Consider the following 18,938-nt stretch of genomic DNA (forward strand, 5'->3'; position numbering starts at 1 on the left):
ATCACACCTCCTGTTTGCAGTGTAGATATACTCTCAGTGGGAAGACTGGGAGAGCCACATGGGAGCTTTTGGGCAGGAGAGAGAAGTGTCCATGTTTCAGAACACAAACCATGCAGCAGAAGGACCCTGGATCGGCCCAGACGACTGACCCCAGCCCAAAGAATGCTCTGGAATGGTGAAGAAACTGCAGCAGATAAAGGTATGTAGGTTTTATTTTTGTATGGAACTGTATTTCCTCATGTGAGTAACAGTACTGGCTTTAGAATCCTGTGCAAAGTGCATTTGTGTTACACTATTCATATTCCCCTTGAGAAGGTAAACTATGAACCCAGAACATCCCATAGCAGGAGCTCTGAAAGAGGTTGTGTTTAAGCTATGGGGAGAGTCTGAGTGGCCAGCACTGGTTCTAGGGACTGGGCAGCAGGCCACAGCATTGCAGCTCTCAGAAGAGAGCAGACACAGTGTCTGTGCCCCAAGTGTGCCTAGAGGATCCAAGAAAACTGCAGTGCCTGAAGTCCAGTCAGATTTTGGAGGCTTAAGGCAGCTGAGGATTCAGCAGCTGGATTCCTGCACAATATTCTGGTGAATGGCCAAGAGGTGACTTGACTAACGTTATGTCAGTTGTTAAATCATGTTTCTTAAGACACATGAAAATAATTTAGTGAAAGTCATTGCATCTGCAAAAATGGGCATGCATATTGAAACTCAATGTGCAAAATCTTGGGACATTAAGGGAACATAGGTCTAGATCAGGGGATCCATTTTAACGGGGTCACCAGGGCTGGCTTTAGACTTGCTTGGGCCTGGGGATGAAGCTGAAACCCAAGTCCCAGTTCCCGGGGACGAAGCCGAAGTCCAGTGGCTTCAGCCCTCAGCAGCAGGGCTCAGGTTACATGCCCTCTGCCCAGGGCTGAAGCCCCTGGGGTTGGGCTTTGGCCCCACCTGCCTGAGGTGTTTGGGCTTGGGCTTTGGGCCCCCCAACCCAGGGCAGCAACCTCAGGCTTCAGTCCCCACTCCTGGGGTCATGTAGTAATTTTTGTTGTCAGAAGTGGGTCATGGTGCAATGAAGTTTGAGAAAGGCAGGCCTAGATATAGTCAGAAGCTTCATATGCTTAGAAAATACTCTCAGAGAAAAAAGAAGGTAGCAATCCTTAGAAAATAGTCCCTGAGGATTGTTACCTTGTCTCTCAGGCCCAATTTCTATGCACATTAAGGTTTGGACTAAACCTAGAGCTATGTTCCCTTAATGTCGCTAGATTTTGCACATCAAGTTTCAGTATGCATGTCCACTTTTGCAGATGCTAAAATTACTTTCATCAAATTCACTTCACCTGTTTTCTTATTTTTAATACGGTGATAATTCTGACCTCCTCTGTAAAGCACTTCAATATCAACTGATAAAAAGCTTTTATAAAAGCAAGGAATTAGATATTTCTTTTATACAAAGTGGGAAGAATTTTATTCATGCAACTTAATGACATTTACAGTGATCAACCAACTGCCATTTATGTAGACTGTCACAGCACATGCACCATTTTAGTTAGTTTCCTTTTAAAAGACTATCTTCCACACTAAGTCCCCCCACTGATCCCAATCTAACAGGCTGACTTCATTAGTAATAGACTTCATTACTAGGACTGGAAGGGACCTCATTTGGTCACCTAGTCCAGTCCACTGCACTCAAGGCAGGACAAAGTAATAACTAGACCATTCCTGACACGTGTTTGTCTAACCTGTTCTCAAAGACCTTCAATATCAGAGATTTCACAATCTCCCTAGGCAATTTATTCCAGTGCTTAACAACCCTAACAGTTAGGAAGTTTTTCCTAATATCCAACCTAAACCTCCATTGCTGCAATTTAAGACCTCGGCTTCTTGTCCTATCCTCAGAGATTAAGGAAAACTATTTTTCCCTCTCCTCCTTGTAACTACCTTTTATGTACTTGAAAACTGTTATAGCCTCCCTCAGTCTTCTCTTCTCCAGACTAAACAAACCCAACTTTTTCAGTCTTCCCTCATAGGTCATGTTTTCTAAACCTTTAATCATTTTTGTTGGTCTCCTATGGACAAACTGGAGAAAGTCCAGATCTTTCCAAAATGTGGCACCCAAAACTGACAATACTCCAACTGATGCCCAATCAGCGTGGAGTAGAGTAAAAGATTTTGCATGTCTTGCTTACAACGACACTCCTGCCGATACATCCCAATGAATGAATTAAGGCTCCAGGAGAGGAGTTACATTGAGAAGGTTCTGGAAATGCACAAGAGAACCTGAGAAAATGTCAGTGCAATGATCTGATTAGGTTAAGTGTTTAGGAAAGTGCTGAAGACATGTCAAGGAGAACTCAATGTTTCCATTTTTAACTTCGTTTTCAGTGACTTGTTTTAAGTTGTTCAAATTCAGATCATTCTGACGACTTCCAACAATTTGGAGACCAGGAAGGAAGTGGAATAGGTCGCTAGGAATCTTTCAAAGATTGCTACCTCAGACAGCCAAACCACTAAGCTGCAAATAGGCTATGTTTTACCATGTTCATGGAAACAGAAGAATAAATCAGCTCTAGGAGATTCTTCAGGATTCTTTTGTACAGCACTTGCTGCCTATATCCATCACCAGCTGATCCAGAAAGTTGGGAGCTACTTTGCATATGATCTGAGGGGCAATATAGGGCTAGCTACTGGAATACAGCTACAACTTGCTGCTGAAGCACAGCTGGAGACTGCAGATGGCTGGATCAATACATGTTGGGTATTTATATGGATGAAGACACCCACAATTACAAGACAGGATTAAAAAGAAAGTGTTAGGAAGCAATAAACCCTCAGGTTTAAGGGAATTAGCCATCCTCTGAGGGGTGTAATCAGTTAAGTTGCCATAGGCCACATATTCTATAATTGTCCATTTTGGGATTTCGAACACCTTACTCTGATGCATCTGGCAATAACTGTTGTTAGGCAAGACACTGGTCGTGTAGACCACTGGCCCAACCCAGTATTTAAATCCTTCTTTGTCATGTCTAACATTTAGTTAGGAAACTAGTCTAAGTAGGGGGCATGTTTTTCCATGTCATGTGTGATCCTAAGAACTACAAAGTACCTTAGCAGTGGCGAGAAGGTATGCCTATCAAGCATCTCTATTTTTATTTCACTAGAATTTGGGCAGTTGGCTTTGCCTACGTGAGAGATTTGTTATCCATTTATGAAATCTGACCTAATGCACATTTTGCCAATTCATGCCTAAGAGACCCTTGAAAAAGTCAAATTGTCTTTTCCTAGTTCCTTTGTAAAGATATAAATAGCTTCTTAGGGGGCTACATATGGCATATTTTCACTTGAGAGGCATTTAAGTGGTTTAAATCCAAGACAACTAACTCTTTGATAGGAAAGTCAGTTAAAATTTGGGACTTATTTTGTATGCAGGAGCCCATAATTAATGAGTTAATGAAGTTTCAGAATTTTAGATGTAAATGTAAATGGTCACAGCCTATTAAAAGCAACTCTAAGGTTAGTACCTCATTTGAGAGGAGAGATTATTCAATAACCCTCAAATACTTATTGAAATACAAACAGCACTACAGTATTTTTTTCTGGGTGCATTTGGTTTTGGCTATTGAAGTATGTTATAAAAAACAGACTAAGCACTTTGGATCAAGGATGGCCTTTGCCATACAGTGCCTAGCACAATGGGTTCCTGGTCCAGGACTGCGGCTCCTGCAGTATAGATAATAAATTCCATACAAGCACCCTGTTGGTAACTATGGTTCTTAAGTAGGGTCTCATCTGGGTGAACAAAGGTGGGCATCAGAATTTAGTTTTGTAGCCTGAACTTAAGTTACCATGAGTCACAAGGGAGATGAGTTCACCAACTCAGCATGAATCTCTATGCCTCCCCATCATGATCATGCAACATCACTGTGGTAGTTAGTTACTTAACATGCAGCTTTTGTATTTCTTGACTCCAGGCAGCCTCTACTCAGCTACACAAATGAGGTGTCAATACTCTCCAGCTTCCCCATCTCATTTTCTGATCATTTGGCACAGAGTGTGCAACTTTGCTCCCCTATTCCAGTCTCAGAAAGGCAGTTGTAGCAGTGAACTTCTGTCATAGTAAAGACCAAAACCTTCCCCCTATGTGGATAGAGAGCAGGTGATCGCCCTCCATTCAGGAAACCTATATGAATTATTTTTCTTCTGGGAGCATCTATAAAACATCATATTGCCCATATGTTAGTTAGCAAGACACAGCTATTCTTAGTTTCTCTGCTTAAACACTGTACAACCCCTGCTCCCTACTCCTGAGGGCATTCTGTGGTGGGGTCCAGATGCTGGGGAAGTGGGGCTCAGTGGGGTGGGGATCCAGGTGCAGCTGGTTGGGGCTCAGTAAGGTGGGGATCCAGGTGCAGGTGGCGCAGGGTGGTCCAGGTGCAAGGGAAGTGGCACTGGGTATGAGGGGATCTGGATGCACCAGGGGTTGGGTGGATGGGGGAGCAGCTCCTTGTACAGTGATCCCTTCCCCTGCAGCTGAGGACCGCTGGGTGCAGGAAGCACAGGGGTGGGGGTGGTGAGAGGCAGTTTGCAGAGCTTCCTACAGCCGGGGAGAAATCCGGGGTGGGTATGACAGCCCCAGAAGCCGTGCAGGGGAAGTCCCGTCCTCCCCAGCCCAGCCGGGACTAGCAGCTGAGCCCAGCCCAGGTTAGGAGCCACCAGCCGGGTCTTCTGCAGTCCCTCCCCTTGCTCCACAGTGAGTTACCTCTCTGCCCTGGGCACCCACAACATACTGTTGGGGAGGGTCACATGACTGCTCTTGTGGCTTCCTTTTGCTTCCCCATCAGAAAGTTATTATTCTGCAGGGAAGCAAAGAAAGCTGTGGGGGACATAAATTCTTCCCATGTGCAGTGGCCCAGAATTCCCCCAGGAGTATCCTATTTAGCCTCTAGGTACCTATCAATAGAACAAGTGAAATCATGAAGAGGCACATGAATGTTTAGTGTATCTGGCACAAATACCTTGCCACGCCAGCTACAATAGTGCCATGCAAACACCTGTTCTCACTTTCAGGTAACACTGTAAATAAGAAGTGGGTAGCATTATCTCCCATAATTGTAAACAAACTTGTTTGTCTTAGCAATTGGCTGAACAAGTAGTAAGACGAAGTGGACTTGTAGGCTCTAAAGTTTTACATTGTTTTGTTTTTGAATGCTATTATGTAAAAAAAATAATTCTACATTATTCTAATTCTTCATGATTAAGCGATTGCACTACAGTACATGTATGAGGAGTTGAAAAATACTATTTATTTTGTTTTTCTTTTACAGTGCAAATATTTGTAATAAAAATAGTATAAAGTGAACACTATAATGTGTATTCTGTGTTGTAATTGAAATCTTATATTTGAAAATGTAGAAAAACGTACAAAATATTTATAATTTAATTGGTATTCTATTGTTTAACAGTGCAATTAAAACTGATTAATCATGACTTTTTTGTAATCTAGTTAATTTGTTTTGCATTAATCGCTTACATTAACTGCAATTGGCAGCCCTAATCAGAATCCATTTATATAAGGGGATACTTGAGCACTCTTAGCAGTTCCTTGTTCACGGTAGCACACGATACTATTCCAAGCTTCTCAGATTCAGTTTCTGTTTGTGTATTCGTGAAAGGAAACTACTTGAGATATAACTCTGCTCTAAACAATAACTCCAGGAAAATCAGATAAAACAGCATGGTGAGCATGAAAGAAGGTGTTTTTGCTTGGGTATTTTCTAAATAGAATACAGAGCAACATTTTATGCAGTTTGAGAGAAGCAGTAGAGGTCTTTAATTCACATGAAAATTAGGCACGTAGCGTTAGTTTTTGGAGCCTCTTCTTAGTTACTGATCCTTGCAGCACGTTTTCACTCCTGCCTCCATACACCTAGACACTAGTTGCAAAATTCAATATTAATTGTTGCAAGGAAAACAAAAACCTGCATGCCTGATGTTCCAGCATTTGTTATGTGACTCATGTATAACCCAACCCTTCCAGTTTTGAGTACCACTTCACAAACTCCACAATCTATTTCAGTGTATATATATGTTTATTCATGCTTAACATCAGTAAACCCCACTCCCAAAGTTTATCAGATGCATGGTATTTTTGTCTTCCATGAACTGTAAGATTGTGACCCAACAGGTCTGTCTCCATCATCAATGGAACTGTAAGTCAAATCAATAATGCAGAGACTAAGATCAACTACCAATAGCATGAGCCTTCTCCTCCAATATAGGATCCTAGTAAGTTTCACTACTACTTTTCAGAAATTGTTGGGACAATGCTGCAGGATCATCTTGCCTGAAAGAAGAGCAACATGAAAGCAGACACCCAATGGAACATTTGAATGTAAAAGATTTGGAGCAAGTTTAATGTTCTCCTGCTTAACTAGAAGGCAGTCATTTTAATTCACTTTTAAATGAAAGAAAGAAATGAATGGATATATGTGCACCTCTCCTTCTACACTGCCCATATGTTCCAAACTAGTTTGTCCCTTCCCTCCACTATACCAGTTACATAGTTGCTCCATATCTGAAGACTAATTGCAACCCAGACAGGGAGACAGTGGCCTCCAGACATCTCTAGATCTTACAAATAGAGAAAGGGAAAGCTTTAGGCTTAAGCTCATCTCCTCAGCTTGCAGGATTGCAAGAGCTATTTACTTCAGCCTGGTCCAGTAACTAACTTCAGACTGTGAATTAAACTGATATCCAGTGAGCTTCTAAGTGAGATACAACTCTCCATCCTGGTTACCAATAGATTGGATAAAATTTCAGTGTAGTCAGATGAGCTCAGAGAAAGTCATGAGGCATTTGCTTGATTATTCTAATCTATGGGGACACAATATAGCTACAACCTGGCAGAACTTCTGCACTCAATGCACTGGAACACTACAGTATTTTAAAAGGGATACTAATTACTGGTTACAAAATGAGGCACTTAAGTTACAGATGTTGAATTCACACATTGACCTTCAGCATTTTCTGGTCCTCAAGCTTTACCATCTGTTCTGTGGATAATCTGTTCAGACACACTTAGCTAAGAAAATCAATATTAAATCTCATGTTTAAATCAGAGGTATACAGGCATCCATTGCTTTTTATGAAGGGCTCTCTTAATCTAATCATTAGTGACCTACCCTTTAATTCTAATCCTTCCCAATCTCTAAATCAAGCCAGCAGTATCTGGTTTGTTTGCTTTAACATAAAAACTGGATGTTTTGTCAAGTATTGTGAACATTCATTTGTTTTACAAGTAGCTCCCATATGACAATAAGCTGTTTCAGTGTTGATTAAGTTACTTTAGTATGCATGTAATCTTACAAGTCAAAACTGCCTGCTGTCGTGCTTCAGGGTAGCTTTGGCACAAGACAGCCTCAGTAATTGTACATGCTACCAATTCCCTAACAAGATATCTAAATCCAATTTACAAGCCCCAGTTCTCAAATGGCATGATCCTGATCTACTTGGTCCATGGTTGACTCAAAATAGAAGATACTGTAACATTTGACCCTGCACCTGTCTTGTTACTTATTTAAACTAGTTTGCAGGCCTGGGTCTGTAAGATTTAATCACTTTTCTTAAGCACCTCTCTAGACCTTGCACAGGCCTAAACCTTTCACTTGTGCTGTACTTTAATATATTTTAAAGGTCAATGTCTCTAAGCTCAGGACATGACTAGTATGAACCAAATCTTGCACCAAGATTATACCTAAATTAAGAAACTGAGTAAAGAAAACTGTACATCTGTGTAGTTCAACTAGTTCACACTAGCTAGCCTGGACAAATCTTTTGTTGACTTAAGTATCATCATGATCAGAAAAACTGTAAAAATAATCACTACTCACTCAGCAAAGCAGCTCCCAATGTGTATTTAGATTCAATGTATTGACCACTGATTACTTTATTGCTCTTTCCGTCACTGCAGAGCTAGTATACTTATGTAGATTTAGTGAATTCCATGGTACAGATCTGGCTGAATCCTCCTAGGGGACAATCTGTTGTAACTGGACCCAACCTTTGGATCCCAAATGTTTCTAAAGCTGGGTCTAAGTGTGTGGAAGCTGCCATTTCTCTCTCTAACCTCTATGGTACTTCCGCATGCAGATCTGTCTGGCCCACTTCCTTGGGCTGTAGGGCTCCACAGTCCAACTCCCCTAGCTCCTAAGACCACTAGCCCATTTTTGATTTGGCACCTGTTGCACTACTTCGTACATTTAGAATGGCCATCCATATAGGGTATGCCAAGCTTACATTCCCTTTCCAACAGCTCCTAAGGTTTCATTTTAGAAAGCTAGGATAATCATACAAACATCAGTCTGTTTTGTAGTAAGCTTGGTGTCTGCTCAAATCTCTGTACTAATGTGAGGAGGCAGAAACTTAGGTGCTTAGCACAATTCAGCTTTAGCGCATCACTAACTACCATGTACAAAAGTGTAGGAATGAAGGAAAATTTGTGATTTGTAGTTTTAAGTAAAACAAAAGTCAGTTAGCCATTGTGGGAAGTCTGTAAGGAAAAAAATGTAGCTGGCAAGATAAGTTGTAAAAATGCTGAACTCAATGTAGGTGATGAGAAGAAATTTCTAATTATCAGAACTGATTCTAATAAAAAAAGAAAAGTTGTGATACAATAAACTTATAGTGATCCCTGACACACCAATGTTATCTTGAAAAAAAGGGCTCAGTTGTAACTCGTCTATGCCAAGCATAAGTGTTCCCAACCCAAAACTAGTTTTTAGCTAAAGTCAGGAATTGGCAATCACTTGTTTGTTAAAGGGTATAAAAAGATGAACTCTTAGGGATTCATTACTAATAACTGCCTGACCAAGTTGGAGTAAACTAACATAGGTCTAAGCACCCCTGGATTTAGTCCATTTGTGTCTTTATTAAATGCTTATAAACATCTGTTACTGGTTGGATGTAGTAATTCCTGGTTATATAGGCTTTTTAGACATGTTTAGAGCAATTGCATAAATATAATTTGGTCTTTGGATTTAATAAAGGAATTTATGATTGAATTGGTGTCATGGTGCTACCCTGTACCAATAACTATTCCAACAAAAAAAAGTACAGTTTTAAAGATACCTGGAAGTTACTGTTCTAACCCTGTTCACAGTTGCTCAGCTTTCCAAAGCCTTTATCTTTCAATCTGAAGTTTTTCAGGCATAGTCTGAACAAACTTTTTCAGGCACAATACACAAGAAAAAACTTACCAACTTAAGTGTTGAAATGCCCAAGCAGAGTTGAAATTTTGCATAGAGTAGAGAGATTGAGTGTGCTGATGAAGATTTGTTTTATTTGACCAAGTTGCAACCCATTTAAAATTATTCTGTGCATGCACAGCTAAGGTGGCTAAATACGACATGCAGGTGACAAATCATAGAAGATTAGGGTTGGAAGAGACCTCAGGAGGTCACCTAGGCCAACCCCCTGCTCAAAGCAGGGCCAACCCCAACTAAATCACCCCAGCCAGGGCTGTGTCAAGCCAGGCTTTAAAAACCTCTAAGAATGGAGATTCCACCACCTCCCTATATAACCCATTCCAGTGCTTCACCAACCTCCTAGTGAAATAGTTTTTCCTAATATCCAACCTAGACCTCCCCCACTGCAACTTGAGACCATTGCTTCTTGTTCTGTCAAATCTTCCTGTGCTGTGAGAATTTGAGAGAAAATATTCCTAATGGGAGAGTCCTGTCTCATTCATTGTTTATTTTCTAAGGCAAGAGCTGCAGTACTAGTGAGGTTTGAAGAGGGGAGAGGAGAGAAGAGTCTAATATGGTAAGAAATGGCTTGCAAGGTGTGTAAGACAGTGCTCTGCTTCTATTAACAGAATCGAAATTATCTATAATGCAAAACTTTACTTTCAAAAAAGTTCATCTAAAAACTACATTGGAAATATTCCAGTTGCAAAGAGAAGCACTCAAAGGTGTGAAAATGGTATTTATATGGCCCTCATTACTGTAGTTTTTATAACCTTTGATGTATTTCTTCTCACAGCACCACAGCGGGTTGAGAGTTGAGGCCACATACATAGCTGCAGCTCTGGCATTCTACAGCTTGTGTGCTGGACATATCAGGATGGACTGGGAGTTCCCAGGAAAGTACATCTAGCAGCAGGTGGGCACCAGTGCTTAAAGTGGGCCAGGTTGCAACCCAGGAAATCATATTTTTGAGACGAGAGCTAGGTCACTGACAGGCACATGATTTTAGCGCCAGCTAGGAGAAAACCCCCCTCTGAATGGCTGCTTTCCCCACTTCCTGGAGAAGAGAAGCCAGGTAGGGCAGGTGCAGGAAGGAGGCACATCCCCTGCCCTCGGGATGGGACTGCCATTCTCACAGGAAGCAACAGAAAGAGCCCAGCAGCTCAGCTGCCCCTGCTACCCTCCCCATTGTGAGCATCTGTCCCTCTGCGCCTCCCCACTGCAATCCCCCGTCTGGGAAGGAGAAGAGGGACCCAGCTGCAGCCCCCACAAGCCATGAAGAACCCCAGGAACTGCAGGAGGAATGCACAAAGGTGAGGCTGAGCAGAGCCCACTGAGGAGGAAACGAGGAGGGGACAGGATTGTTGCTGGGCAGGGAAATGGACAGAGGTGCGGGGTGAGGAGACCCCCCGCCCCAAACCACCACAACCCCCTTCACCTCGATGTGCTGCTTGACCGCCTGCATGCGCTCCAGCTGCATCTCCTCCTTGATGCCGATCTGGTGCCAAATGTCCAGCAGCTTCCCCAGGGCGTGGTTGACGCTGCTCACCAAGGAGGAGGCCAGGACCTCACTGAGGAGAAACACCTTGTCAGGCCCCAGGCCGCTCAGCGTCCGACCCCCCCGGCCTGCCAACGCGGAGAAGGGGTGCCGGGGTACGGAGGGAGACGGGGCGCGGGGGGGGGAGGGAGGCTGAGCAGGAGGCCCGAGGAGCGGCTGTCGCCCAGGACAGGCAGCCCCGTCCACCCCCCTCCGCTCACTCACCTCTTGCGCGGGGTCCTCTGCATCCTCGCGGCGAGGCGGGGGAGGCTCAGCCTCTCGGGCTCACACCGCGAGCTCGCGGCTGAAGCGGAGCTCTCCCAGCTAACGAACCTAACGGCAGCCACCAGGATTCAAACCAGCCGCACAACACAGAAACGCATCCCGATTGGCCAAACAACCAGCGACTCACAGCTCGTCTCTTATAGAAATCCTCACACACCCACCCCCCGGGACGCAGCCTGTGACATACAGAGCGGTGCCCGGATGAAAGTCAGCGTTCTATTTTGGCCACGCCCACCACCCCTCATACTGGGGAGCAGTCATGACGTTGACCAGGGAGGCGGGGCGCTCGGGGCAGGGACCAATAGGAATCGAGATCCTTTGTTTTCCTTCTCGAAAAGAACCACGCGGAGGTGGGGTCGTGGGCAGGTCATGTGACTGTGAGCGGGGAAATCCCCGAGGCACTGGGGGATTATGTAGGGTCTCTCGGGAGTATAGTCGGTGTACATAGGGGGATACTGGGGTCTCTGGGGAATATAATCGGTGTATGTAGGGGGATATGGGGTCTCTGGGGAGTAGAGTTGGTGTATGTAGGGGGATATGGGGTCTCTGGGGAGTATAGTCGGTGTACTTAGGGGGATATGCGGTCTCTGGGGAGTATAGTAGGTGTACATAGGGGGATATGAGGTCTCTGGGGAGTATAGTGGGTATATGCGGTCTCTGGGGAGTATAGTCGGTGTACTTAGGGGGATATGCGGTCTCTGGGGAGTATAGTGGGTGTATGCGGTCTCTGGGGAGTATAGTCGGTGTACGTACGGTGATATGAGGTCTCTGGAGAGTACAGTGGGTGTATGTAGGGAGATATGGGGTCTCTGGGGAGTATAGTCGGTGCACGTAGGGAGATATAGGGTCTCTGGGGAGTATAGTCGGTGTACGTAGGGAGATATAGGGTCTCTGGGGCGTATAGTCGGTGTACGTAGGGAGATATAGGGTCTCTGGGGCGTATAGTCGGTGTATGTAGGGGGATATGCGGTCTCTGGGGAGTATAGTAGGTGTACATAGGGGGATATGAGGTCTCTGGGGTGTATAGTCTCTGTACGTAGAGGAATATGAGGTCTCTGGGGAGTATAATCGGGTGTATGTAGGGGGATATGCGGTCTCTGGGGAGTATAGTGGGTGTATGCGGTCTCTGGGGAGTATAGTCAGTGTACATAGGGGCATATGCGGTCTCTGGGGAGTATAGTCCGTGTACGTAGGGAGATATGGGGTCTCTGGGGAGTATAGTCCGTGTACGTAGGGGGATATGGGGTTTCTGGGGAGTATAGTCGGTGTACGTAGGGGGATATGGGGTCTCTGGGGAGTATAGTGGGTGTATGTAGGGGGATATGGGGTCTCTGGTGAGTATAATCCGTGTATGTAGAGGGATATGGGATCTCTGGGGAGTATAGTGGGTGTACGTAGGGGGATATGGGGTCTCTGGGGAGTATAGTGGGTGTATGTAGGGGGATATGGGGTCTCTGGGAAGTATAGTCGGTGTACGTAGGGGGATATGAGGTCTCTGGGGAGTATAGTGGGTGTATGTAGGGGGATATGGGGTCTCTGGTGAGTATAATCCGTGTATGTAGGGGGATATGGGGTCTCGGGAGTATAGTCAGTGTACGTAGGGGGATATGAAGTCTCTGGGGAGTATAGTGGGTGTATGTAGGGGGATATGGGGTCTCTGGGGAGTATAGTCGGTGCACGTAGGGAGATATGGGGTCTCTGGGGAGTATAGTCGGTGCACGTAGGGGGATATGAGGTCTCTGGGGAGTATAGTCGGTGTATGTAGGGGGATATGGGGTCTCTGGGGAGTATAGTGGGTATACGTAGGGGTATAGGGTCTGGGGGGCAAGTGCAGGTTATAGGTTGTCTGGGAGCATAATGAGTGTGTATAGGGTCTCTGGTGGGTTTGTAGGGGTTATAGGGTTTCTGGGGGGCACAGTGGGTGTATTTAGGGGTATATGGTCTCACTGGGGACACACAGAGACCATATAGGGGAGAACTTCTGTGTAGGGTAGACTGGGGTGTGTAGGGAAGGGAGATATGTACAATGATGTCAACACACCTGGAGTTCCCCTCAAAGCCATTTAACTGCCCATCTGCCCCTCTAGCAAGTATTCATGTACAGGATCTATCCCAAAATGCTGTCCTGTTTGTTGGGGTAGGAGAGGGGCATGGACTGCATCTAGAAGGGCTGAGGGTGGAGCAAATTTGAGGCCTGGTGTATGCTAGAAAATTAGGTTGGCATAGCTAACATTGCTCTGGAGTGTGAGAAATCCACACCTCCGAGTGGCGTAGTTTAGCCTACCTAAGTCCCCGTCCAGACAGTGCTAGCTCTCTTGAAGAATTCTTTGGTCTAACTAGCTGCTGTCTCTTATGAAAGTGGATTATCTACGCCAACAGGAGAATCCCTCCCATCAGCATAGGTAGCATATACTGAAGTGCTACAGCTGTAGTGTTTTAGGTGAAGATAACCCCTCAGGAATAGTGGGTAAAGGTTTCCTCTTTAATAACTGGGGAAACCTGTGATGTGCGTGCCTGGGCTTTGCAACTTGGAAACTCCTGTTATTTGCCCAATGCCTGGTTCTCATGTACAAGGTGTTACACCACGAAGCACAACACACTGGCATTACAGTCCTACCAAGGCACTACGGTGTTGCTTGAGTGCCTCCGTTCTTTCCTTTCTGACAAAAGCCAGAGAGTAGTATAATACTAGGCCATTGACTATCTGCCCTGAAAGCTCTTTCACGCAGTCTGTAAGGCCTTGTCTACACTACAGAATTAAGTCAACTAAGTTAGGCTGACGTACAGCCACCACAGTAATTACTATGGTTTTTCACGTCCACACTATGCCCCCTCTGTCGGCAGTGCGCATCCTCACCAGAAGTGCTTCTACCAATTTAACTGACAGTATTAGGGCATTGTGCTCCAGCAGTGAGCCCTGCGCAGGGCTGATAGCTCAGGCTCTCAAAGGCCATGTAAATAACGCAGTGTCCACACCTATGGTTCTCAACCTGTGGCCGCATGCAGCCCAGTTAGCACACAGCTGCTCTGGCCTGGCGGGGGGGGGGGACTGGCTGAGGAGGAGACTGCGTCTGGCAGCCTGCAGGAGTGCTCCTGCAGGCTTGGGGCTGGTGAGTGCCATAGGATGGCAGGGTGTGGGAGAGTGGGTCTCTGGGCAGGCTTTGGGGTGGGGGGGCTCTGTGAACTAGGGGTTTGCAGGGGTGCTGCAGCACCCTCAGGTTTGAGGTGGGGTTCCACTCCTGGCCTCGCGCTCCACTCCTGGCTGGGTGCAGGGGGTCCTGGCTGCCCAGCTTGACGCAGCAGGGTGCGGGTCCTGGCTGTCCGGCGGGTCCAGTTGCAGGGTCCACCTGCCACCCAGCCCTGCATGGCAGGGTCCAGGTCCATCTGCTGCCCAGCCTGGCCCTGTGCAGCCGGATCTGGGATGGGGCTGGCTGCTGCCTGGCCCCGCATGGCAGCGAGGTCCCGGGGTCAAACAGCCGGCTGATGCCCAGCCCCGCACGGTGGATGGGTCCCAGGGTCCGGCTGCTGGCTGAGGCACAGCAGGGTCCTAGGTCTGGCTGCTGGCTTCCGCATGGCCCCGCTCGGTGGAATCCTGGGGTCCAGCTGCTGCCTGGCCCACACCCAGGAATCTGCTCCTGGCCCCGCTCTGTGGTAGGATCTCTGCATGGGGGGCACTGGGCATAGGGGACTGTGGGGGTGTTTGAATAGGGCGCTGTGATTCTCAACCTGCGGCCCACAATGATAAATAGGTTGAAAACCACTGGTCTACACGGACACTGTGTTGACTTAACTACATCAACCTAATGCTACACCTCTCGTGGAGGTGGAGTTATGATGTCAGTGTAATGGGTGACTTAGATCAGCAGAAGCAATGGTGTAGTGTGGACATTTACAGAGTTAGGTCAATGGAAGCAGTCTTAGTTGATCTAACTCTGTAGTGTAGACCAGTCCTAAATGTACATACAGTTAAGTCATAATGTACTCCTGGCAGTAGCTGAATCTGCGAAGGACAGAGCTGTCAGAAGCCAACAGCAGGACTCACCCAAAAGGAGTGGTAAGCTACCCTTTGAGTGGTTATAAACCTAAACTGTTCTAGCTTTCTCTCTCCATGTGCTACAGCCCAAATGTAGAACAAACACCCCAAATGAGTAGAGAAAAAAATACTGATGGGGCAAAATTGAAGTGCTGTGAGATTCCTTTTCAGTGTAAAAAACCCTACATTTTCAGTTTCATTATTCTTTATTTCCACTAAAAACAGTTTTCAAACAATAGAAGTACAAATACACCAAGTATGTGTAGAATATAGGTAACTGGGATGTGACCAGAATGGAGACATCTGGCAAGAAAGACTCAGGAGGGTAACTATTTTGTAAGTATGAGGAGTCCTTATGGCACCTAGAGACTAACAAATTTATTTAGTACCCCTCGTTGTTTTTGCTGATACAGACTAACATGGCTACCCCTCTGAAACCTATTTTGTAAGTGTTAGTCCCTCATCTTAGGTGAGTTTATTTTCTAGACACCCCTACTGTAATAGGACAGGAAGGAAGTAGAAAGGGGGAAGGCAGGGGGATGACAAAGACAAAACCAGCTTCTAGTACTAGATAAGTACTAAAACAGAGTCAAGGAAATAGACGACACTGAGAAAGTAAATGAAAAGAAGCAAAGTTAAAATGAAAAGTAAACCAAGCTGTAACAGACAGATTCAAAGAGAAAGCAAAAACTGGAAAACAAAAATGCACCCCCCCCTCCAAAATGCAACAAAAGGAAGAAAAGACCCTCATTTAAAAATGGGAGGCAGGAAGATATGGAAAGACAGATACACTGAAAAGAAAGCCAGTATATAAAATTGCTTCGAAGTATTAAAGGAAAAAGGTGTGGTTACACCATACAGCCACTGCAGATTATGTGGGAGTAGAAAACATCTTTATTTCTGCTTTGCTATGAAACCCGAATTCCTCTAACATATAATTTTACAGTATTGCCCCATTTTTACTTTGGGGATAATATTACGTGTTGTTTCATAACTAAAGTTTCTATTTAAGAATGTTTTCCTATCACACAAATTTATTATCTTGGTGTATTTGTAAAATACCTTTGCTTCTGCACCCTGAAATCCAGGAGGGTACAGAGGTAACACTGGCCATAGCTTACATAAAATTTCACTTCCACTCACTGCCAAAAATTACAATTCGTTTCCATACCATTTTGAAATGCTCAGTTTCCTCACCCCTCCGCCCAATTCTCGACCCTGTGGCACTTCTCCATCCTCCTTCTGGTTCGAGGAAACTGTTGCAAAGGTTTTCCCACGGGCCCCTAATGGCAGTGCTCCTTTGCAAGCTGTTTTTTTCGAGTTCCCTGCTGAACTCGAGAGCCCAAGGACTATTGTGCAGTGTGCCTCCATCTGGATTCTCTGCTTCTGGTTGAGCCACCCATAGGAAAACACCTCTCTGCAAAATCTGATCCACAAGTAAAGTACTTACGTGGCACAGAATTGCTAGAATAATCCCCCCAGGATCTGGTTCCAAGCACGTTTCCAGCGCTGCTGGCTTCCCCGGTTCTCTGCAGATTTTTCCAGTCTCTGTTTCTTTCCTATTTTTGCAGGTCTGGCTTAACACTTGGCAGATTTGGAAAGCAGGAAGTAAGCAGGGGAAACCATTTGTGTAACACGAAGAGGGGTGTACTGTATTTCAAGAGCTACGCTTTGGCTTTCGATGGAGCCGCTAAAGGGAGAACCTCTCCCACGCCTGGCCCAAGAGAGCAGCGGACCCACGAGCAGTCGGAGCTTAGTGTAACAACAGAGTCCCCGTGTCCAGGCCCCCGCGGAGCGGGGGTTGACAGGGCCGGCTCCAGGCACCAGCGAACCGAGCAGGTGCGCGGGGCGGCAGGGCGTCGGGCTCTGAGGCGGCAATTCGCCCTGGGCGGCGGCGGGAATTCGGCGGGAACGCGACTCGTCTTCGGCGGCCGCCCCACCGCTCCGCCTCCGCGTTCGGCGGCCAGGTTTCGTTCTTGTTTTTTGCCCCTTGGGGAGCTGAGATGCCTGGGGGGACCCCTGGGATGAAGCCTGTTGGGGTGCCTGCTCCTCAGTGAGAGCTCCGACCCTGGGGCGGCGTTAGTCTAATCCCGGCCCATGTCCCTGGGCCCCATGGGTTCAGTTCGGAGTTGGGAGACCGTGGTAATAATCCTGCACATGCTGCTCCGTGCGGTCTCTGGATCGTACGTGCTACACGTGGATGTTTCGCAGTTTGAAAGACCCCTGAAGCACTTCTGGAAAAGCACTGGCTTCTGGTAAGCGTCCTTTGCTTTCTGAACACTCACAAATCCAACTCGAAAGAAAGATTCCTACTGAAACAGTGAGGAGTCCGGTGGCATCTTAAAGATTAACAGATTTATTTGGGTATAAGCTTTCGTGGGCTATAACCTACTTCTTCAGGTGCCACCAGACTCCTCATTGTTTTTGTGGATACAGACTAACAGGGCTATCCCTCTGATACTTGATTCCTACTGAAGTTCATGCCATCTGTAGGAAAGCAAGGATGCTCTCCTTTACATATTGCATTGGTACCGCCAATGGGATAGTCAAGGAGGGAGGAGGGTTTTTTTCTTTATGGCCTAAACAGTCCCCACAGGTAAGCTAAACAGGTCTTGTAAGTTTGAGAAGGCAGGTACCCAATTCAGGTAGTCAGATTTTCAGGTTCTGTTTTCCAGACATCAAAGCATCATATCCTGTTCCTCCCCACACTTAGCTACTGATTGCTAGTTTCTTCTAGTGCAGCGGGGTTGCACAGCTGTAGCAGAGAGCAGAATACGGACCAGTATTATATTACTGTAGTCTCGAGCAGCAAAATGGGTCTTAGGACAGGATAGTAGATGCAGCTGAAGGCTCTTTCCCCAGCCCTTTCAGGGGCCTGTGAACATGCAGGGCCTTCTCCCTATACAGTACACCCTGGGTTAATAGTCAGAACTCATCCATCACTTTGGTGTTTTAATTGTGCCTAAAGCCCCAACAAACCATAGGTGGAGCTCACTCCTGAGTTGACTTTCTCTAGGGGCTTTTCCCAGCAAGTGCACCTCTCATCCCCTCACCTTCTTTTTGCCTTAGGGACTCTACATCTGTCTTCCTGCATTGGATAAATAGTCTGCCAGTCTGAGGCATCAGAACCTGCTCCATCTCGGTGTGGGTCCAGGAACCCAGCATATTTTAACGTAACAGGCTCACATATTTACTCCCCCCTCCATGGATAGGATTGTACTGCTCTGCCTCGTAGGCAGACCCCGAAATAGACCGCTAAACTAAATATGTGGCATCTTACATGAGTATCTATCACATGTGCGCATTGCCTGAGAAATGTGTGATTTCTTTTCCAGTCGAGCAGCCTAGGGAGCCAGAGTTCCCAATCCACACTATTGCCACGTTACTGGTATCAGAGCAGTGCCTTGGTTACTCTGCAGCTGGAAGTCTGTGATAGTTTAAGCTGGAGACAAGGTGGGGGAGGTAATATCTTTTATTGGACCAACAGACGAGCTACACCGAGCTCTTCCTCCTGTGTGGGAAAGATACTCAAGAGTGTCGCAGATAAATACAAGGTAGTTGTGACCATGTAACCTTATTACACTATGCTGGGCTCCAGGACCCACGGGGAGGTGGAGCAGGGTTCTGATGCCTCATCCTGGCAGACTATTTACAAGGTATTTAGCTGTGACACTCTGAGTGCCTTTTCCCAGCCCCGAAGAAGAGCTCTGTGTAAGCTCGAAATGTCATCTCTCTCACCAACAGAAGTTGGTCCAATAAAAGATATTGCCTCACACCTTGTCTCCTAATATTGTGGGACCGACAGGACTACTACTCCACTGCATAGGTTAAGGCAGACAGTCATCAGCAC

The 18,938-nt window shown here is 46.0% G+C and overlaps 2 protein-coding genes across 5 annotated transcripts in view; one reads left to right on the plus strand and one right to left on the minus strand.

Moving 5' to 3' along the window:
- Window positions 1–16,815, minus strand: part of LOC141987820 (protein regulator of cytokinesis 1-like) — a 39,071-nt gene extending 22,256 nt beyond the window's left edge. Inside the window, exons 1-3 of one of the 3 annotated variants that reach the window (XM_074953602.1) lie at window positions 16,539–16,815; window positions 10,996–11,103; window positions 10,672–10,804 (exon numbers count right to left, since the gene is read on the minus strand). In XM_074953602.1, the coding sequence (XP_074809703.1) occupies window positions 10,672–10,804; window positions 10,996–11,018 (156 nt within the window). In that variant the 5' untranslated portion in view covers window positions 11,019–11,103; window positions 16,539–16,815. Of the gene's footprint in view, window positions 1–10,671; window positions 10,805–10,995; window positions 11,155–16,538 lie in introns of those variants that run through there. The other 2 variants (XM_074953604.1, XM_074953603.1) reach the window with 2 other exon arrangements.
- Window positions 16,816–16,966: 151 nt separating this feature from the next.
- Window positions 16,967–18,938, plus strand: part of IDUA (alpha-L-iduronidase) — an 81,590-nt gene continuing 79,618 nt past the window's right edge. Inside the window, exon 1 of one of the 2 annotated variants that reach the window (XM_074953601.1) lies at window positions 16,967–17,343. In XM_074953601.1, the coding sequence (XP_074809702.1) occupies window positions 17,186–17,343 (158 nt within the window). In that variant the 5' untranslated portion in view covers window positions 16,967–17,185. The remainder of the gene's footprint in view (window positions 17,344–18,938) is intronic. The other variant, XM_074953600.1, reaches the window with a different exon arrangement.

Source organism: Natator depressus, chromosome 5 (genome assembly GCF_965152275.1).
Source record: "Natator depressus isolate rNatDep1 chromosome 5, rNatDep2.hap1, whole genome shotgun sequence".
Taxonomy (NCBI): Eukaryota; Metazoa; Chordata; order Testudines; family Cheloniidae; genus Natator; species Natator depressus.